The sequence below is a fragment of the Mugil cephalus genome, chromosome 7 (genome assembly GCF_022458985.1).
Source record: "Mugil cephalus isolate CIBA_MC_2020 chromosome 7, CIBA_Mcephalus_1.1, whole genome shotgun sequence".
NCBI lineage: Eukaryota > Metazoa > Chordata > Actinopteri > Mugiliformes > Mugilidae > Mugil > Mugil cephalus.
Window position 1 is genome coordinate 24,767,306 of NC_061776.1, and position 23,610 is coordinate 24,790,915.

At 40.9% G+C, this 23,610-nt stretch overlaps 1 protein-coding gene across 5 annotated transcripts in view; it reads right to left on the reverse strand.

Moving 5' to 3' along the window:
- Positions 1-23,610, reverse strand: part of astn1 (astrotactin 1) — a 401,467-nt gene that overhangs the window by 15,472 nt on the left and 362,385 nt on the right. For all 5 annotated transcript variants that reach the window (XM_047589220.1, XM_047589219.1, XM_047589218.1 and 2 more), the window contains 2 exons: positions 2,396-2,531; positions 402-502 (listed from right to left, as the gene is read on the reverse strand). In XM_047589220.1, the coding sequence (XP_047445176.1) occupies positions 402-502; positions 2,396-2,531 (237 nt within the window). The remainder of the gene's footprint in view (positions 1-401; positions 503-2,395; positions 2,532-23,610) is intronic.

Sequence of the window (23,610 nt, forward strand, 5' to 3'; positions counted from 1 at the left end):
TGCTGTGGATCCTGTCGTTGGTGCAGAGGTTGACGAATGATTTCGGCTCTTTATTTTCTGACACAGACTAGCACGTTTTTATCGTCAATAACCTCATGGGATTGGAGCACACAGTGTCCATAAACAGTCCTACTCCGGAGAGGAAAACTATCCGCCTGCAACTTTATGACTTGCTCTATGAACTCATCTAACATCTGGTTCGTGAGTTTTTGAAACATAACTGATCACAGAAAGAACAAATCTCCGTCTTGGAAATTAGCTGTATTGAAATAAATTCTTTTCAAGTTTCAGGCCATATCACCATGTTCAAACCTTATTCCATACAATTCGTGATGCACATAAATGAGGCATGGTGTAAAGTGTTCTGTGATCAGGCCTGACTTTCATGCCTCTTTCCTGACCTTGTGCTTTGACGTCATCCACGGTTGGACACGGGGTTTTGATGGTGACCTCACTTGGACTGGAGCGTCGTCCCGTGTTGTCTACAGCCCAGAGCCGGAACCTGTACACACAAACACACACACAAATACACAGACGCACATAAACGTAAAGAAAAGTCTATACAGTTCTGTTTTTATTGCAAACTCGGCATGGCGTGGTGAATCCGCTGGACCAGCATCGTATCAGCAGCAGCAAACATCAGCTGATGCCTTCCCTGCAGCTGCTGATTCGATTCAAGGGCTCCCTGCGTTGAAGACGGGGGCCTGCATTATCAATACGGAACTTTATGTTGTTCCAGACTGACAATTTGCACTTCTCTGTGGAGTTAATCAGCTCTGATTTCACTGAATGAATATCTCCACCTAGTGGCCAAAATGCAGCTTGCAGCCACCTGCAGTCAGTGAGGCAGCCCTGGCAACATTAAGAAGCATAGATAACTGAGGGGGAAAAAATTAGCCTATATATAGAAAGAGATTATTTATTGAGATTTACAACAGCTTAAACATATCTGAAGACCACAGACCTCAGTGAAAACAGAGACATTTCACTTTCTAACGTTTCCCTAAACGCTAAAGGTCTGGAAGTTTGCTTTAGATACAGCTGCACGGTTTTAAGTTTTCTAAATCACACATTCGTAACAGCACACTTCTCCACACCCAATCTATTCCCCTATAAGGCACCAATCTCAAGCTTTGCATGAGATCAGTCTGTATAGGAAATATTAAGAGTGTGCAGCGCCCTGAAGGGAGAGACGAGGCCTCAGCTCGGAGAGATGAATGAGCTGTCAGGCAGGATGGAGAGAGCAGGGGTCTTAGTGATGGTGGGATTAAAAGGGCATGTGTAGCCACTCACTCAGCCCACATACATCAAATCTGTTAGAAGGGGGCTGCGTCCGTGGGCCTCTCGCTCTTTTTTTTCCTCCTTTTTTTCTGCGCTTTCCTCTTTATCTTTTTCATCACTCTCTTTTTTCTTTCTGTCTTCCAAACTTCTCCCCTTCTTTTTCTTTTCCCTCCAACTTGTTCCTCCTGACCGCAATGTGTGTGTCTGTGTGTGTGTGTGTGTGTGTGTGTGTGTGTGGCCGCCTGTGAGATAAATGTGAGCGTGCCCTTTGGAGAATGGCAGTGTACGTGTGTGTTTCAGTGTGTGTTTCCTGAGGGACAGAACTACGCCGTGGCTCCAACATCACATCGTTAAAGTTCTTTCCTCTGCAGACATACACAAACATAAAAAATATATAGCCTCGTAATTTTATCTTCTATCTTTGTGGGACCGAGAATACATTAGAATATTCTTCCAAGAACAACCTTAACTCATCCTCCGGCGTTATAGGCTGAAATCTCTTTTAAATAAGAGGATAAGCACAACAAGCTGCAGTCTGTGGACCTGTAAAAGCAAGCATCAGACTGTCGGTGTAGCTAACTAGCGGTAGCTGGTATGTTGGTATGTTAAATGGCCCATAGCTGCCTAGTAGGTCCTCCTAGGTTGCTGGTGGGTTCGACCACTGTGAGTCAGCCACAAGCAGCCGGGCTAGAGGGGTTCATGTGTGATATTGTGATTTTTGCGAAGGCTCCAGCTGCCTTTCGAGATAATCTGTTAGCAGTGAGTTTTAAATGTTTTTCCAAAAAATATATTTTTTTGTTTGTTTTCCATGACATTTCTGGAGCTCTCTCACCAAAATCACAATTAGTATAATCTTTTCCAGCTGTCTCTAGCTCCTCCACAATGCACTGTGGGACATTAGTGTACATTGGCGGCGCACTCAAAACTCAGGTCCAGACTTTCTTTCTGTATTAGTACACAGGGAGGATCTGAGACAGCTCAGTCACCAGGCGTCAGTTTGTTCCTTTTGAAGTTGGTGCGCAGGTGAGTGGGCCCGCTCCAATTTACATGCGTATGTCTGCGAGTTTACAGTAGTTCATTCACTTGTCATGTTCAAAGTAGAGCGGTTACCTACATGTACGTGGTGTCGGGCTCCAGGCAACGAATGATCATGCTGATGGAGGAGGACAGCAGGTTGGGTATGTCCCCTAACATCACGCAAGGAGACCTGGCCCCAGACAAGATGTCATCCACGAAGCTCAAAAGGGTTTCTGCAGAAAAGAGAAAAGACGGTGGGACATTTCTGGTGAGATAATTTGGAGAAAATGCCACGAGTGAATAATCAAGTAATCAACCAGGGTTGTAATTTACATTTTCTTGAAAAATAAAGACGTTAGACAGTTTCCATCCCCGTTCTTAATCTCTAATTAGTTTTCTTAATGTAACAACATGTTCTCATACATGGACAAGCATCCTCTGACTACAACTTGTAGAATTTTTCTTTTGAATTCGCACCACTACAGCTGAAGGACAGGACATACAGCACAGGTGTTTTCACCTCTGTTTGAATAAGTTAAGGAACAATATAGCTTGAGTAACCTCATAGAAACATTAGGAACTCCTAACAGAAGATATTCGTTGTTACAGCCAAGGTGCAATTACATGTCTACTCTTATTTTGAAGTGGAAACAGAACAGCAGTCTCCCATTTTAAAATCATATGTTGTGTTGGCCCATCCATCCACCCCAATCTTCTTCAGATTGGGTGTCTCTCATTCTACTTTACTCCTACTTCTGGAGGGCACAATGAAATAAGGCCACGGGTCGTTTCAAGCAGCCTGCACAAATGAGCTCTGAGAATGCTTTTCATGGGAGGGTAGTCTCACTTCATTGTTATTAAAATTTCTATTTAATCTCCCGAGACTTGAGCTTTTGTTTAACATGCATTTTTAATTTCTCCATTTCTATTTATTTGGGATTAGTACGACCTAAGAACTATAAAAACTAAGCATCGTCTTTGAACAGACAGTAGTTTTTCAAAAAATAAAAATAAATTATGTCCTCATATGTGGATTACTTCACTCAGTTTTATAATAAAGTCACAAATATGTAACAAAGTAAAATAAAACTTGATTTTCATGTCTGAACATTGCTGTGTCCCAATGTCGAAGTCCCAATGTCCTCAATCGAGTACTTGCTAATTAGCGAAGTTATAGCCTGTTACTATTGATAGAATTAGGGTGTTATGCTAAACTAGGATGGGTAATAAAAAAAAAAGTTTCAACTGAGGTTTTGTACCTTGTCTATTTTGTTACGTGATCGACTGTAGCTACTATCTAGTTATGAGGAGAAAAGTTTAAATTAAACAGAATAAGCTGCCACAAACCTAAAACTTAATGTCCCCACATGAGGACGCAGGGAGGTTAAATCAGATTGTAAATTGTGGGCAGTTTAGTGAATTCAGATGTTCACTTTGAAACACCCACCTTTCAGTATTCAGCCATACAAGACAAGACAAGATAATCCTTTAATTTTTCCCACAGTGCAGTTCCTTTTTGAACCTTTGTGCACCTTATGTCAAAGCTACATGGGATTTCTTTAAGTTGTCCATTATAATTGCCATTAAATTGTACCCAGATGAACATGAGCGTCCTCCCGAGGGGAACAAAAGTGTCATTCGAATCAGTGCAACAAATTCCAATTGTAGTAGTTATGAGTGGATCAAAGGAAGATGACAGGCGAGGATTTTCATCATCACTCATTACAAGCAGCTTGCACAAATGAGGTCTAGGAGTGGAAGGACAGTCTCACTTCGCTATTATTAAAATTTCTATTTAAATCAGATCATAAATTGTGGACAGCTGAGTGAATTCAGATGTTCACTTTTAAACTCCTATGAGGTAAGATGAGGCCAGCCCTGCTACACCTTGCCATGGTTAGATTAAATATACACAGCACAGGAACGTGCCTGTTATGTGTATTTTAAAAAGGACAGGCAATTCATCTTGACATTAGCTCACTGCTGCATAGTAAACAGACATCTTCACAAAACATAAAACAGACGAGCATCACTTTCCTGCTACAATACGTGTTTGTATGGTCGAGCACTGAAAAGAGAGTTCAGAGAGTTGTAGTGCACTAATAGAAAATTCAATTGACTTCTTTTTGAGGGCAGAGTGTCTGTGTCAGTGCCAACCAATCGCAACATACTCTTCCTCGAACAGAAAGCAAACATGTGTACCAGTGAGATTTTATTGAATGAATGACATGGTAAGAGATGGGCATGTTTGTCAGCTGTGAACAGGATATGGATCACACCTGCATAGAGGGGGGAAAGAAGAACAGGGTGTCCTGTACCACACTGATTCATTTCAAGACATGCAGTCCATTCTATTTTCCTGCTGCAGATGGGTATTCAAGTGCGGCCTGACATGGGGTGCTGGGGGAGAAGCGTGTTCTTCATTCACAGTTCATCCACTTTCACCCAGCAAATTCAAAACTTTTACATGGGGGGTTTTCCACGTCAGCTTTCCGCACTTTTTACATAAACCTCACCTGGCCCATCAAGATGTCCAAGTTATAAAGGTAATACATTTAATCCCTCACTTTAAGTGTCAAAAACTAAACTTAAAATGTGTATTACCAGCCTATTTTCATAGGCTGATGATTAAAAAATGTATTTCTTGATTTCTTGATCAAATTTGCTATAAGGTGCATGGCACTGTGCTACGGAAATGCAGGCACACGTCTATCTGTTGTAGCCATCTGTTGTCTCTTGGTGGTAATTTAAAGATATGTCCAACTGCTGGAATTGCACCAATAAGGCAGAACATTATGACCACCTTCCAAATTATCGCCCTTGTGCCTCCAAAACAGTTGTGACGCATCAGAGAATGGACATGGTCCTTCTGAGGGTGTCTTGGGGTGTCTGGAAACAGAATGTTGTTAGTGGGGGTTTTTGGGTCCCATGGGTTGAGTGGAGGGGCCTCTGTGGATCAACCCGCAGATACTTGATCAGTTTGGGATCTAGTGAATTTGGAGGCCAAGTCAACATCTTGTGCTGCTCTTCATGTTTGTTTTTTTTTTTTTTCCATTTTTAAACTGTTTGTGTGTATGTCAGGCGGCATCCTGGTGGAGATGTCTGCTGCCATAAAAGTGTCATTGCTATGGGGTGCTGGTGTCTGGTCTGGTCTAGTGGGCTACATGTCTCAGTAACATTCACATGAATGCCAGTTCTAAAAGTTTCCCAGCAGAGCATTGAATTGTCACAAGATGTTCAATCTTATCAACATCTCCTGTCAGTGGTTTTAACGTTGTGGCTGATCGGTGTACACGCTATTCCTGTCCATGTTTGACCTGCCATGAAGAGAAACTGAGTTTTTAATAAGCAGTCATAGCCTATGTGACTCTCTTGTTCAGATTTTCACCCTCTTCCTTGTGATGCTTGCACCAATAAGCATCTGGTCTTTGTATCGTGTCATCACTCACTTTTTTGGAATTCCCACAAAGCCTCTATTGAGTAGGCGGAGAGCTATACAACCAGACGCCAATGTGGAACCATAAATCAGTCTTTGGAGAGTGACAGGTGTAGTGTTCTGGTGTTCTCTTGGCTGTTGTGGTGTGTGGTGTTGTTATGCCAATATTTAAAAAGCTCTCTAAGATCCTCTGATTAAAAAAGGTTGTAAATGTGTATTGCTACTTCTTTTTTTTTTTTTTTAAATCTCTAAATTATTTGTAATAAATCATTCATCTGTATAATAGAAGAACCATCTACGATTTCTACCAAACATCCAGCTTGCCCAGGTCTGGCTACCCCAGCAAAGTGAGGCCAAGATAGTTCTCTGTGTACCCCAACATTCCATCACAAGATCCAGGGAAAATATTATCATCAAATGAACAGTAATGCAATTGTCAACGGTGACGTTGTAATTGACATGTTTAATGCATGACTTTGAACCTAGACTGAATCAGGGATGTATTCACCTGAGCCTCTCAATCGAGAGAGAAACAACCCTGTGACCTCCTCCACCATCACCTCCTCCTCAGGGCTCTTTCCCTGCTTACCAGGTCGGTGGTGACACACGCAGCTAGTTATGTTTTCCCAGCTGGCAGTGCGTACGTCAAAAGGGCAGTTGGCCACCGGGGTGTGCGTTTCACTGTAAAGAGGAAAAACCCTCTGCTTGGAAAAGCCAAGTCTGTGTGTGTGTGTGTGTGTGTGTGTGTGTGCAAAGGTATGTGAATTGATGGGTGCTCTGAGGTGGTCACCTATGACCGTCCTCCGCACAAGCACTGGCCTGTCTTTGCATATTTATAAAATATGTGGTTGTGTTTGACCGTGTGAAGTGATGGACGCCCTGAGGTGCTCACCTGTGCCTTTCTTACACAAGGCCTCCCCGTCTCTGTGTGCCAGCCTGTGTGTGTAAATACGAGCGCGTGTGAGTGATGGATGCTCTGAGGTGGTCACCTATGTCTTTCCTGTCAAGCTCCTCTGTGTCACCAGCTGGTAAACAAGTGCCATGGAATCACAGAGAGGGAGAGAGAGAGAGAGAGAGAGAGAGACGGAGAGAGGGAGACGGAGACACGGGCAGGAAAAAGCTGTGCAGCAGCTGTCAGAGTGAGGTGTTTACCCAGCAGAGACTCTGACACGCGAGTGAAAGACATAAACATTGCCGGAGATGTAAATGAAAAGTGACATTGTGAGGCTTTGCACCACTTAGCATATTAATTGCGAAGCCGGTCGGAATATCTATCTAGCGTGTAAGGAGGCCCATAAAAAAAGGAAACATTATTTGAACCCCGAGTGGAGAACATGGTTTGGAAATATGTTGAGCAATTCCCTCAATACCCGAGCGAGTACGGCTTTTAAATGGGAAATTGCGCCCAGCATCAATCTTCATATACAGTTACTGTCTGTCTAAACATCCCAAATTAGTAATTCAGTTGAGATTTACTACTGTGTTATGCACTGGCCGGGTTTCGCTACAGCTGTCTCTTACTGCAGGCCTTCGTGAGGCTGACTGAAATGTGCTTAAAACTCTTAGAAAAACAGCGAGTCTCCCCTTCAACCTTCCATAGCGCAAACTGTGTTTATTTACGGATGGGGAAACAGGAAAAAGCAGCATGGGAGCTACCACTTTGCTTTTTCCTTTCAGCTTCAGTTGAGCGTAAGGAAAACCCAGGATGGCATAGGTTAAAATATTTCTGTCATGTCTCACTGTACGGCCACCGAGTCGAAAGCGTGCACACTAATAGTATTGTATAGATTAACAGTGTAAATTCTTTTTTGAACTTCTGTGCACTTTACGACAATGCTACATGGTTATTTATGAACGTTCGTTTGATTCAGTGCAACAAATTCCAGTTGTAGTAGCTAAGACTGGATCAAAGGAAGATATCAGACGAGGTTATTCATCATCAGTCGCTGCGAGCGGCTTGGACAAATAAGCTCTAGGACTGTTTTTGGTGGAAGGACACTTAACTATTAATAAAATTTCTATTTAAAAACGATCGTAAATTGTGGACGGTTTAGTGAATTCAGATGTTCACTTTTAAACTCCTATGAGGTAAGACAGGGCAGCCCCGCTACACCTTGAAATTCATCATCGCACTGCACAGGGAGGAGGTCGCGGTGGATGGATGGTTCAGCAGAGCAGGGGACTGTTTCCAGGCTGTGGTTCTTTATGTCTGCAACCCTGAACCAGAGTTTCTTCTTCAGCTCTGATACGGCAGATATTTTCAGGTGTTGACATTACAAACTAGCAGGGCAAACTCTGTTTCCTGAAAAATGGGTTTAATTGGGGGAGCTGACCATGACATACGATCTTGTTCCTCATAGGATCTTTAGAATTTTTGAATCTTGAGTTTGTGGGGAAACAGAGTCCTTGTCAGGCTCATAGAAAACATTTAAAGGACAAACATTATAAAACAGAGAAATAAATACCTATAATCAAACTGCCTTCATTAAAAAGGAGGGAGCTGTTATTGCTGAGGGGATGAAAACATTTTTTATCTACACTATGGCATCTGACACTTGGGTGATTTACAATACAATGATGAACAGGTAGAGCATGTTTAAATGTAGGTAGATTTTGACTTGTAAAAGCAGCTTGAAAGTGGTGCCATGTGTGATGTTGGTCTTTGAGTTTCAGTGCATGAATGAACCTAAAGCTGACGTGAGGCATCAGCCTTTCTATGTTCTTGTCCATATCTCTGTTTTGGTAATGGCTTGCAGGTAATTAAACCAAAATAAAGATAAGAAATGAAATGAAAACAAAACAACCTGCAGGAAATAAGATGCCAACCTCCCATATCTATCTGACTTTCTGAGAATCTTTAGAAATGTTGTTCTGTGAATTTAATGAAACTTACTTGTCAGGAAAATAACATAATTTGCTCTTTTGTTCTTTGCAGTCTCTAAAATTCTATTTAAAAATACTGGATAGGTTGAAAATAAGTCACAGTTATAACCATGCACAGTTTCATGTGAAATATGGGTTTATTACTACGGTTTAATTAAAAAATAAAAATGGTTTAGATGTTCTGACTGATGTTCTGACTTATTTCCTGATCTTTTGGGCTGTGCTGAGCACATAGTTAACCAAAACAGTCACCATATCTACAAACGCAAGACCCTACATTCTAATAAACTGGGGTTATCCTTGTCTTTTCCGAAAATCCATTATATCACTCTCTAGAACCACACAGAATATTTGGCCTCACCTCAATCACTGATCTGTATTTTGTGTTTGGCAGTGTCAAATGGACTGTGATTGGAAAATTGTTCGCCAAGAACACATGGATGATCCAGTCTCACACATCCCTGTCTGCTCTCACTCGAACTCACAAAATGTATTTCTCACACGCACAAGGCAGCCCCAAACCAATTGTTCATAAATAGATTAAGAAACCTTCGCCCAAGTGAACCTCATGCGCTTGACAAAACACAGCACTGATAATGTGAATGTTTGAAAATATGATGATACCATAGGAACTTTGGATTACTTTACGCTAATGTAATACAAAGTTCCTATGGTTTCGGCAGTGCTGGACTAAGATACACAACATTATTACACTGCGGGTTCAAGCGCTGCCGTCTACTCTTTATCTGTCCAATCTTTCCTGTCAGTCCTATCTTTCGTGCCAGTCTCCTCTGTAAACCACCTGAAGCAGCAAAACCGCAGAATACAGCCCATTAAACACAGTTTGAGGCACCCTGCTAGCACTGTCATTATGAGAGGAATGCCTGATGTGGGTGGCCCGCTGACCGGAGGAGCAGAAAGTGCACCTAATTCGATTAGAGCCAGTATCTCAGTCAAAGGAGAACTGTAACGCTGTGTGCTGCCATGGCATTTATGGAGATGAATCAACACAAAGAGAATGAAAATGTACACAGAAACAAAATGTGTCTCTAGTGTGCAGATTTCTGACAGGGTTAAAAAAAAAAGAGAGAAAGAAATTGATCTTGGAAATAGGTCAGAGGAATACTTGAATACTCCCCTGATGGCTGCTGACTTGGCCAGCTTGTGGTGATTACTTTGAACTTGGAAGGCCCTAGGAAAACAGTATGTGAAGAATTTTGAACTTTCGCATTTGCATGGTTGACGTGCTGTTATTTAACGTAAAAGCTTGATTCCTTAAGCATGTCATCATTGTGACTTTCTTCCCAGGGTGCACCTGGTCCGCCACAGAGGCATCATGATTCCACATCCTCTGAATAGTTGCATAGCCCTCCCCAAGAAAGTTAAAACTTTAACAGAGCCTTGATTTACTGTAAGCCGCAGTACATAAAGAAAAGTCATTTTCCATAGTATAACAGCTTCCAATGCAATGGATGGTCAAAACCCGAATAGAGTGCAGCGTTTTCAGCGTTTGGTCTGAAACATGAAAAAGAAACTTGGCTCCATTTTATTTGTTAACACATTAAATATTACAGCAAAGTAATAGCCTAATTTTACTTCTGACCAAGTAAGCAAAACGGAAGAAAGTGTTATCCCATCACAGAAGTAAAAAAGAACTGCTGACAATAAAATAAAAAAAGAAAGAAAAAAAAACTCAGATATTTCAAAACATACTGAAATGTATTTTTCTCAGTTGGTGCAACAACGTGTACTTCCCACCATCTGAGTATCATTCTCCAGCAATTCATTTTCAGAGTGCTGGCCAACCGGCTTATCCTAAGATGACATGGATAGACTGTTAAAGGTTCAGTTGGGAAGAGTTGTAAATCTGTCTATTTAGCAAAACCGGTAAATCTGCCTGAGGCAGGAAATTCTGGCCTGACAGTTCCTGAGTAAACAGATTTCAGAAGCCAATATTATAGAAGGGAGTGCTGAATTTTGAAATACATATTACAATGAATACTGAATAAAAATGTTTTCTACCCACAAACTTAATGAATAATAATAGAAAAAACACATCACAGTCGAACTAAACCGACATGTTAGACATTTCATTGGTTGCTATAGATTTATTTTTTCGCTCTGATTTGCTGTGGGAGATGTAGACATTCAATTCAGTTTTCAATTCAATTTTATTTATATAGCGTCAATAACAGTACAAATTCTCTCAAGATGTTTTACAAAAACCTTGAGCAGAACCCAGCTCATATGGGGAGACCCATCTGCCACACAGGATGTACTATATGTATTTACTGTGTCTGACATCCATGTGGGAATGATCATGATTTGTACCACAGTCAGGGTGAATACTTAATTGTGACACTGGATGTCCATTATACCAGATAAAAGACGCTTTTAATTTATGCTATTTATACAGCAGCCAGTTTTAGTTCACCTTTATAAATTATTGCTACTCTAAAATGGAACCTGTGAGCTCATGATTATGTCATTTAATGTTTTGTACATAAAATGGTAGTTGTTTAAGTGATAACATCGCGTGCAAGTCATGAGAATGTCGTTTCCACCTAGGCCACAGAGAAAACACAAGTCATCATGTATGTATATAGTCAATTGGTCTCATTCTGTAATAAAAGAACTATAATCAGCTATAACATTATGACCAGAGAAGTGGTTAGATGAGTTGGTCAGACCATCTCCATAGCAGCAGGTCTAATGGAGTGGTCCTGGTATGCAGTGATGAGTCTCAAAAATGTCTCAGAATTGGTTAAATTGTCCAGAGACAGGATCATGCACGACCAAGGATCACTGAAAAAGCTGACCCATGTGGTCTGATCCAACAGATGACCTACTGAGCTGTGTAGTCAGGTTGCCCACGCTGATAACCCAATTCAATCTGGCATCTGTGGGATGTGCCGGAACAAAGAAGTCTAATCCATGGAGGACCAGCCTCTCAAACTTGATTAAAATGATCTGCTGCTAACACATCTTCAGTCCATCACTTCACATTCGCTGTTCACCTCGCAGCTGCAGTGTAGGTCATAAGCTCCACCCCTTCCATGTTAGTGGATGGGACTTGGACCGAACTAAAACACCAAAATACACGTTAAATCTTTTTTCTTTTTTTTTTCCCTCCAGGAAGTTTTCTGTCATTTAGGTAGCTAATATAATATTGATGTATGTTCCAGTGCACATTTCTCTGAGAAGTTCAATTTTGGTTAGTTATTTGACACTGTAATTACAGGACGGGACATCATGATGACTAATAGTTGCCATTGACATCCACAGTGCTTCATTTGTGGAAATCTGGATAGCTAGCTGGTCATTATTATCAATTGGTTATTATCAAATTCTATTTTATTATTTACTGTCAGCTGTGTGCAATTGGCTTTGAATCTTGCTAAACATAATGTTGGCTTATGGCTCTCGGCTGCTTTATGAGCTGAGTAGCCTGGAAAGATTCCTGTTACCAAGTCGCATCTAAGGCTTGTCCTGTTTACTAGTCTAGTGAACCGCATTTCAGTTGTATTAGAACCTTATGAGATGGTAATTATTATCCCAGTTATGAGTTAAACTCTCAGATGTTACCAGGGAAACTGAGTTATGTCTTGTGGAAAAACATCCTGATTATGTGAAAATATAAATGAATGGTCCTAATGAGGATTGGACGCAACCATCTACCTCATCCATTAACTCCTGATAATGACATTATCCCGTACACACCACCCTGATAAGATTCCACAATAGCAACAAACATTAGTACCGCATATGGTTCGCACACTAGCCTATGTATCTGACTCAACAGCTGTAAGTCATTATGTAAAAATGATAATGAGCCACACAGTGCGAGTTGTCTTTCTTGTTTTCAGTATTTGGTTTGTTTGGTCAGTGTTTGGTTTGGCAGTATGTGTGTAGAGTAGTCCCAGACTGATAAATAACTGCTCAAATACTAATTTACAAGTCACTATTACGTTCCAACAATCAACCTTTTTCACAGTAAACAGATTTCAATTGTCTGTCGCTTCTGTGGACGTTTTGTCACATGCTATTTGCTCATTCTAATTCTTAAGCTTTGTCACAGTTTATTCCGTTCCCCAGGAGCCAAGCATGAAAAGAACGACAATAAGAAACCTAGACATCAAATCATGTCATTCAGATTGAAAGGTTTGGAAATGCAGGTCACACCAAATTTGTGAAGCGTAGTTCTAATTACAATAGAAAGCCATGTTTAATGCAGAGCACACACTGCAAGCAAAGGAGGTCTAGTTTTACAGGGATCAAGCACATCAACTCTGGGGAACTTGTCATTCAGCTGGAGTTGTTTACCCTCAGCGTTCTTAAACTATGATTGGTAGGAAAAATCAAGGATTGCCAGGGGACTGATGTGAGTTATGGGATGTCTCACCTTTTGATGTCCTGCCTGCTGTCGTCAGTTCAGATGTGCAGGCCTGGACCCTTGTGTATGTGCATGTGTGTGCTGTTTTTCTCAGCTTCTTAATGGAAATGACAGGTGCTACAGATACTTCTTTTTTTTCTGTGGAATCTAAGTGTCTATCAGATGTCAGGTAGTTCGAAATTGAAATAAGAACTGTAAATGAATCGTGTACGTTTTTACCTCAACCGTGCTATGTTACCTGAAGACCACACTTCTAAAATAAAAACCCTGGGTATCACTTTGACCAACAAATACTTTTAGTGTTGGTTGTTAATATTTCTAGTTGTTTTTCATTCAGAAATGTTGAAGTAAGTAGTTTGTTTTGTAAGTAGACTGCATACTGGGGAAGATGAGAACAAATCAGTTTAATAAGACAAAAATATTCAAAATTAGCAAAAAGATTGTGGCAGCAAGAAAAGATTCAAAAAGCAACTGTATGCTAGTTAATGATGTGTTATTTCTTATGATATATATGTCAAGTTCTTATTTGTTGAATCTGATCACAAAAACAACTGATCACTGGACTGTTTCCCTTTTTGTCCATGACTGAGGTACCTTGAACCAAGTTCATAAAAACTCCTCTCCCAGGCACCTTGGATGACCGCCCTCTGCTCCAAGTGTGCTCAACAGGATAGGTTCAACGCAGAGAACATATTTCTTGTATGTGTTTATGCTGTATATACATGGCAAATAAAGCCGATGTGATAAAGGGAGCTTGCGCGGCAGAACTTTTCCAGGTTTCTCAGCGCTAACTAGCTCTAAATGACGGAAAAATGATAGACACTGTCAGGACCAGAATTAGATTTTCAACAGAAACAGTGATGCCAGACCAAGCAACCTTCCAAAAACAGCAAGATTAGACTTTTCGAGGTGTCTGTGATGTCTAGTGCACTTTCAGCATTGGGCACACGTGGGAGTGATGTCTTTAAACAAATGTTGTGTTGCATGATAACTGCTTAAACAAACTCCACAGTGTTCCCGTTTCAGCCAAACTCCATGGTTTTCTTATTTCGGACAAACTTCAAAGTTTTCCCGTTTCAGACTCAAAACTTCATTCACAAGTCAAAGCAGGCGCTAAACAGAAGTCAGGTTTAGAGAGGCTCATACCTTGAACCGGATGAACCCGGGAGGAGAGGGGTGTGAGGAAAATGAGGGGAGAGGAAAGCAACAGAGAGGAAGCAAATGGGAAGGTTGCGGTGCTGCACCACACACACACACAGACACACACATACACGCGCACACGCTCTGCCTATAAAGGTAAACACTTCAGCTTAAATGATCTCCTTTCCCCATCCCATAACAAGTTTCACTATGGGCTGCCTGGGAATTCATCCACTTCTTAAAGCAGACAGCTTCCTTGTAACTCTCTGTAATTGGGATCAACACACACACACACACACACACAACTGGCAGCGAAAGCCTTAACAAATAACATCTGGATGTGGTACCTATCCATTGGAAAAAAAGAAAAAAGAGACCAGCAATACAACATCAGATGGACAAACCATTGACTGTTGTTTCTTGGCACTTCAGCCCTGGTCACAATCACTCCCAGACCACGATGATTGGCCACACTGACAGGATTATTCTTAAACCCCCAGAGAACAACATCCCAGTGGATATGACAAGGTAATTGCTGAATAGACGGGAGACAGGGAGGAAGTCTAAAGGTGTCGTTTTATGAGAACTGCCGTGCCTGAAAGAGGAGGAACGGCCCTTTGATTTCTGCTCCCTTTCTCAGAATTTGTGTTTGATACGTACAGTAACGAGCTGCATTTGCGTCACGCAACGTAATTCGTATCTTCAGTGGGATGATAAATGGTTTTATAATTTGATAAAAGTGCATCTAACCAAATTGATAGCAGTTACCGTGAGAGAGCTTTGCACGGCAAGCACAAATTGCCAAAACACCTCAATAAAGGAAAGACACACCTTGGACAAAGGCACATGCAATGAGAAATGATGTAAGATTGCTTGAGTAAAGGATGCTAATCTACCACACCCTGTAAGCACCCACACAGTTACAAAACTAAAATCACTGCATTATATGTGGTTTCCATAAGGATATTTGACGCATTAGAATGGTCAGTTTAACTTTCATTGTAATTTCCTATTCAGTCACTGTCAGACGAACTCCGCTCTCTTACGGACAATCCACGCTGATACATTTTAAGTGCTTCTGGAGTGTTTATGCTGTCTGTCAGGTGTTGGTGTCACGCAACAGATATGCAGACTGACTTGCTCCAAATGCTTGACTCCCTCGCACGCTTGGATAAACACAATCCCAATAGCGTGTCATTCACAGTCATTCAAGTCACGCATAATTCCCACTTTCTATTTCTACTTGCGAATTAAATCTGCGACGACCCGTCAAGGCCGACATTGTGTTTTGTACATAGTAGATTTGGTTTTTCTTTGGATTTCTTTGGTTATTACCAAACTGTTGAACATCAACAAAGAGAACCCAATCAAGCAGATGAAACTGAAATATCATGCATTTATTTATTCAAGAAATTGAATCACCATACATATCTGTGAGTTGTAAAAATATGCAAAACTTTGTATTCACTGTTGAGTGTCCATTTTGCAGCAATAACGATAACTAAATGTTTTCAGTAACTGCTCATCAGTTGCTTACATTCGAAAATATTAATTTTCCTCTTCTTTGACCATTCTTTTGTAGAACAACTTAAGCGCTTGGAGTCGTCTTCATGACCCAGTTTCTCTTAAGATTCAGCTCAGAATTCATTGGTCCATCAGTGAACATCAACATTAGCCAATGTATGAGAGACCCTTGGTTGCTCAGAAGTTAACCCAGGTTCCTTTGGGACCTCTCAGATTATTATCTTCTTGCTTTTGGTCCAATCTTTGTTGGTTGACCAGTCACTTGGAGGGAAACAGCTGTCTTGTATGTCGATTCTTGATTCCAAACTTTTCAGAGATTGTTTTGTAACCTTTTCCAGCCTGATGGGCAACATCAACTCTTTTACTGAGGTCCAGAAGAGTCTTTTATCCATGCCGTTATACACTTACACAAACATGTGTTGAGAAGATCAGACTGTGACAAATCCTTGATGTTTTTTGTTTGTTTGTTTTTTTTTTCTAAACAAACTGGGGCACTGTGTCTCATTATATTGATTGTAAACACTTCTGAACAGATGGACTCTAATTTGGCCTTTGAATTAACTTTTATTCCTAGAGGTGCATTTACGTTTGTAACTCAGTGATATGTAATAGTAATATTGGTTTATTTTCTGAAACAAACAAATACAAAAGTATAATATTTCATTTGTTTAACTGGGTTTTTTCTTTGTCTACTTTCACGACCAAAGAACAAAGAACAGCTACGGCATTGGACTACACAAATGTATACCAAACAAAAAGAGTGCAGAATAGTAGCTCTCCATTCTCACAGACTGCTGCTACACTCACATTGTTGCTGCAGTTACAGGTACAGTTAAAGTGCCTTGGTTCTAAAGCTCAAGCAGCTTCAGTGTGATCAGCAGTTAAAGCTGTTACGATGACCACAGCCGGACAGTGACATAGGACTTGAGTCATTCATATTGAAAAATTCAGTCCAAAGCCTCACTTATCACAGCATACAAGCACAGTGCACTCTGCTGTTCATTGGCATGTACTGTATAAAGGTGTTTGTACAAAATAACAAAGAAGGTCATGCCATTTACGAGAAGAATACCAAATGGAGAAGTGGAGATGAACTAAACAGTACCATGGCAATATTACCAACGTATTGTTGATTATTTCTGTAGCCACATGCCAGAGAGACTGCTTTGACATTGCAGCTTAGCCTCTGACAAATGAAATCGTTATCTTCTTTATGGTCTAAAGAAGCCTGTTTGCCTTTTCAAATAGCAGTTTCAGCAGAAGTACCACTTAGTTACAAATATGTCTGACAAGAGTGATATCTTTTAGGATGGCCTTCTTTGATCATGATGACCATGTTAAAAAACAGGAAGAATCTGAAGCCGATGAGCAAAATAAAAGAAAAAAATATGGTACAAAATAGGAGGGTATTTGTGTCCTCATTAGGATGTTTTTTCATCTGTTTACCACATACAAAATGAGACAATAATGAGATGGCATTTTTTGACGATGAGATACTGTTTATTCCACCACAGGAAACACTAAACTCCTACAAAAGAGATTAGAAATAGATTAATTTGTAAACACAAACAATCCAAAATAAGATTATTTATTTATTTATCCTAAATTGAACATATGGTGATGTGGCTTCCTTTTTACAAAAATAATGGCTACTGTAATAATCAAACCAGCCAATCTGCCTCCCAACCTGTGAACATACTGTATCTGGAACCCTCTAAAGATAACATCAGGAAAGCAAGGTAAACCTTAAAGTTTCTAGGATTTAAGTTATTTTGATATGTTTGGTGATGAATTTAAAGATCCTGTTCTTCCTCTTCTTGGTAGGTGTTTGCCAACATCATCCCACCCAGTTCCCCAGTACACATACACTGCTTCTCTCTTTGAATGAGATTAAGAGACGCCAAGATGAACATACCTGGGATGACTTAAAATCTGATCAAATGAAATGTTAAACAGTATTAGATTGGTGGACCAACCAACTCTGTGTTCAGTCGTGAAGTGTTTGACAACTAGAGTAGGGCAAGGGCTGATTCCATCAAACCTGACACATTCACCTCGAATAGTGCAGAACAGATGACCACCTGAGGTCAGTTGGATTAAATACTTAGGAAATCTGTCTCTTGACTTGACTTAAACGTCAATGTGCATTGAGGATAAACTGGCCCACTTTTAAATTTGAGAAGCAAAGGTGTCTTAATAAATGAAGAACTATCACCTCCTGGTTTACATATCGCATCAATAAAGCCCCTTTCATACTGCGATGTGAAAGGGTCGACCCTGCAATCGACCCGGAATTTTATCAGCTCAGCTCGGCTTGGCGTGAACAGGAATGCCGCATCAACTCGCTAATTTACACAATGACGTTGATGTACCTGCCTGTAATATTGTCCCCGGACGGCCTGTCAGACTGTGTCATTGTAGAAGCTCCAGGTCTGCGAGCAGCTCAAAAACAGAGCAAAGTTTTAGTCTACTCCCATAAGCAACCGGTCTCTGAAGGGAGAGATTTTTGTCAATTTTTTCAACCAAACAAACCAAATATGTTGTTACACGCTCACCCTTTGGGCAATATGAGGAGAGTACACCTTCAGGTGGAAGCTTTCTGGATGCAGCCAAATAGGAAGTGACCTGAGGGCTAACCAAGAACATGAGTGAGGGATTTCATTTCTGGTCTAACCTGTGAATGCCTCAGGACTGCTTGGGAAAGTGCCTCGGGTGGTTGGTGGGGTTAAATATGCTCCCATGCTTTGAAATTGCACTTACCATGCTTGAGGATGCGCATGTACTAAAGACCGAGCTACACAAAAAGAAAGGGACTGACTTTTTGATTGCTGTAGATGACAACACTGTGCTCAGTGCAGTGAAAACAAAAAAAAAAGCTGGTCGGAAATGTTAAGTAGTGGCGGCCCGAAGGAAGTGACTGGTGCTAAGAGGAAGCTCGGTCTGGTTTAGGTTTGGGGTAAGGCATACTACCTTGGTCATTTGTGTGTATGATGTAAATCAGTGACTAATGTGTTTATTGATAGGATTCCGAGTTCCACTGACCCTTGAGCAAACCTTGCCCTCACTGGGTGATCAAAGCTGTTACATCATTGGATTGCTCTCCACTCAGGGGATGTTTGTTTTCACAGCGAGACTGATCCAACCAAGGGGTGCCCTGACTTAAAGCAGACTTCCTCTTCGGGAAGCGTCAACACATCTGCCGGGGGCCGCGCATATGCGTGAGTATATGTGCGCACTAACGCTATGATCTCACCTTGTGTGCCTGAAGCTTGTTAAGGGATTACTGCACAAACAAGCTGTTGTCAGCTACATATCTAACCAACTCCTGGATGCTATAATCATCAGCTGTATGGATGTAGGCTCAACGAACGTCACACAAGCACAAGCAAGAAGAAAATACACGAATGCAACCGTGCAGCTGTCAGTGAGTGTATGCTCTGTGCATAAACAACTCAGCGTTGAGGATGTTTTGAAGAAAACATCTGTTTCTGATGAGCCTTCAGAGAAAGTAAGAAGATATGTGGTCCTTTGTGTGTGTGTGTGTGTGTGTGTGTGTATGTGTGTTTGTTACACAGATATTCAGTAGTGTTTGTTCAGATCTTTTCCCGTAAATGGATGCTCTGTTTTAGACCATCCTTCTGGAATTTATCATACACGAACCATTTGGACATTAACTTCAGGGATGAAATACTATTGCAGATAATAAAGAAGCATACAGACTCCAAGAGCAGTGGCAACCAGTGGGGAAAACAAAAATGATTCATTCTGCGCTAACATGCACATCCTAGAATGAAGAATTGATTATTAGTTGACGAAAAAAAATTGACTTTTTTTTCTGTACGCTAACTACTCCTCTACCAACCACCAGAGATGAAGTAGGTGGCGGCGTATCTAGGGAAAGATACATGGAGGTAATCAAAATAAAATAGTTAAATAAATAAATAAAAATGCTGGAAAAACAGAAAGTCTCCCTTCATGTAAAATTATCAGTATCTGGCAATATCATTGACTTTTATCTGTCTTGTTTTAAGAAAAAAAAAATAAAACAAATAGAAAACCAGGGAGTGAAGAGGTAAAAGCAGTTAAATTTCCAAAATAAATAAATAAATAAATAAAAAATACAGAAAAATTCGCAGATTTATTTGTCTTGAAACACTGTTAGTGTTCAAGAAAGTGACACAGCATAAACAGCCTCATTACATTCACCAGAGTCATAAACTGGACAGCCTCTGTGGATCATCCCACAGGTACTTGATCAGTTTGGGATCTAGTGAATGTGGAGGCCAGGTCAACACCTTGTGGTGTTCTTCATGTTTTTTTGTTCCTAAACTGTTTCTGTGGTCCTGTCTGTGTCAGGCTGCATCCTGCTAGGGATGGCTGCTGCCATGATTATGGGGTGTCTGGTCTGGTCTAGGTGGGTGCTACATGTCAAGTAACAAGTAACAAGTAACATCCACATGAATGCCAGGTCCAAAAGTTTCCCAGCAGAACATTGTATAGTCACCAAATGGTCAATATTATTTACTGCTCCTGTCAGTGGCTGATTGGTGTATAACTGTTACAACATACCACTGATATACATACAGCATGAACAGTAGAGAACAAGTTCATATATTCTTGTTGATGGATTCCCCTTGCCTCTTATCTAGATTCCATTTGAGCTATACTACCACATTACACAGCTCCATTTATGCCTGTATCATTAAAAACGCTGCAACGCATCCATCATCACACCTAATGTATTATGCTGTAAAACCTAATCTCATAAATATGGTGTGCAGCCACAGAGCTGGGTTTTTACCATTCTTTGAAAAAATGGCTCCAGAGCGTTTTCAACTAGATATGGCTCCTGTAAGATGTTTGACTGTAGATGTGCAGATGTGTTTTTATACAACAGATACAGTTTGACCTCAGTTTCACTTCCTTTTAGGAAGGAAAAAGAGAAAACTTAAATGAAACCGTCTACAAAATGAAAAGGTAAAGACAGAACATGTGGTGAGAAAGAAAGGTCAGAGAGGTGGGCCTCATCCCACCTAAAGGAAAACAGCACAGGGAAGGGGGGAGGGGGTCAGAGATAGATTAAAAGAAAAAAGATACGAATTTCAGGGGGAGAAAAGCAATGAAAGAGCAGGAACGAGAGATGAGAGGAAAGATGAGGGAGCGGTGAAGGAAAAGCACAGAGGGGAGAGGAGGGGCAGCCAAGGCGAGATCTGTGCAGAACTGAACATCAGCTCATGTGAGGCGGATTCTCCAAGATGACAGAAGACTGACAGCTGAAATCAAAACCACACTATGCGGCGGGCTCTCCAGATCTTTCCATCTTTTTCAGCCCCGCTTCTGTCTTTCCATTTCTTTCTCTCTTTACATCTCCCCCCTGCTCTCTGTGGTGGTCCTTTTCTGTCTTTCTCCTACCTTCTCTTGTGACTCAACATGGCGTCCATACCCAGCAGTCTTTGCCAATGTGCTCACATCAGGGTGTGTTCTCCCAAGTCATCAATGATACACTAAAGACAAGATGTAAAGGTGGGAAGCTGTGATAAAACTCTCCTGGATTATATCTGAGTGTGTTTTCTATCTACTCTTGTTTTTAATACAGCTGTGCTACACACCAACCAGATCTGGATAGCTTTCACTCACTTCACGCAATTAGAGCTGCACTGGGCAATTTCACTCATCGGAGGATCCAAATGGCAGCCAGAGGTAGCTGCTAAATGTTTTGACAGCCTCACCCCCCAGGAAATGTGGAATGTGATCTTAAGCTGTGTATCCTCTGACCTACACATTATCTTCAAATGCATTAGGGAGTATTAGGGAGTCTACCTTTCTCTGGATGGGCTGTGTTTTAGCTCACTTACTGTGAGGCCTTAATGTGTGGATAAAAATGTTTTGATAGTCCACAGCAAACGTTTATGTTATTAAAAGAGAAATAGTGTATAGATCTTTCCATCTTTTCTATTCCTACCCCATATATCAGTAAGTTTCCTCTTTTGTCCTGCTGCTATGCTGTACTTATCATACAAATGAGCCCTAATCAGAAATGATTTTGAATGAAGTACTGGTGCAGTTGTAAGACATGCACCTCCATGCTGATCTAAAATGAATTAAACATTTTTGTGGGAGCAAAATTGGATTATTCATTTTTTTAAACTATAGAAACTGTGCTCGACCTGGGAACCACTGGGGTCCAGCAGAGAGGGGGTTATCCTGGCATCTTCTTTTCTGACACAAATACCTTGCTTTTTACACTTTGCATACACTGTAAGCGTGATCCTTGCCAGAGCTTTACAGTTGGTCAACAATAATAGTTGACCAACTGTAATAAAAGTCAGCTTCTAAAGCAACCTGGCTCTCAATATTCTGTTTAAATATCTCTGAGTCCTTGGAGTGCCAGGTTTTTAAGAATACCTCTATAGCTTATTACCAGCCTAAGATCAAGACAATCAAATTATTTCTGTGTGTGCACAGAAAGAGGTCAAAGGGTCAAAATAATCACAGATAGGTATTTTGTGCCCACAACTTAGGTAGTTGTGTCCATGAAGTAGGATTTTGTGCTCACATTGTTATTATTAGTGTAATTTTCTGATGTCCATTCCGGGCTCCTAATGGTCTTAATAAACAAGCATGTTGTCTATGTAGACAAGTATGTATATGTAGTGTGTAATTCATCCAGTCAGCCATTCTCTCAGAATGCTAATAATGTCGACAATAAGCTAACAGCAACACTAATTACTTATTGGTTAAGCACTCCACAAAATTTAAGCACTCCACACAATTTCACATCAGTATTGCAAGAAAGTGTAGTCTACTTAAAGAAGGAGTGATGACTTCAGTTCAGCCTTTAACACCATTCTCCCAGACATGCTGGCCCTGAAGCTCCACAACCTTGGATTATTAACATTTCTCAGCTCCTGGATCAGTGACTTCCTCACCAACAGGCCCCAGGTGGTGAGGATATGGAAGTCCACATCTACCTCAATTTGTCCTCAGCACTGGCACACCACAAGGCTGTGTGCTCAGCCCGGCCCTCTTCATGAGGTCATCACCCAGAGCTTTTCCAACACTTGAAGGAGTTCCTGCATATGCTGAACACTTGTGGACTCCCCTATGGTTCATCTCTCCCCAAATCATTAGCTTTGGTTGGGTGATTGTGGAATCCAGGTCATTTGATGCAGCACTTGCAAAGGGATAGCCGCTGGATCCACAGGTCTCATGTTTGGACTCATCAGACCAAAGTCAAGATTTACACTGTTCAAATACCTATTTCTTGCATTTATTTGTCTACTCTAGGTAGTTCTCTTATTGCTAATGGTCATCCATTGGAGTATTTTACTTTGCAACAGTTCACTCACAGAAAAGAAACTCCAGGTGTTCAGTTCCTCTTGTGCTCCTTCCGAGATTCAGCTTCATCCGATGTTCATGCCATGAAGTAATGATTGATGATGTAATGATAATTTTCTTTAAGTGCATAAGTGAAGTTCAACCTCATATGTCAGTTTCATATTTGGAGAGCCAGGAGCTGCGAATATTCCCACCTAAATCACTTAGGTTTGTGTGTTTTACCCATGGACAAAAACAACCTTGATCCTGTCTACTATGCCTACTACTTCTGTAGTCTAGGTTGATCTTTACAATCCCTTGGAGCGGTCCGCCTGATGTCGCTGAATGTTTAATATGACTTTTAATGGATTTCAGTGTTGCATTTGACTCTCTGATCAAGCCTTTTTATGGAAATGTTGTAAAAATGCTAGGAATCTCAAGGACTGACTTCCAGTCATTCTTCCTTCCTAGAAAATGTATTATGTCTGTTGAAGGCTTTACCTTTCTCAAGCTTTGTCTAGGTATGGGCTGCCAGAGGGCTTCACCTAGGATCAGTTACATTTTCTGTCCAGTAGCATGGGTGTTATAACTATGGTGGTGGTACTCTATTACTGAATAT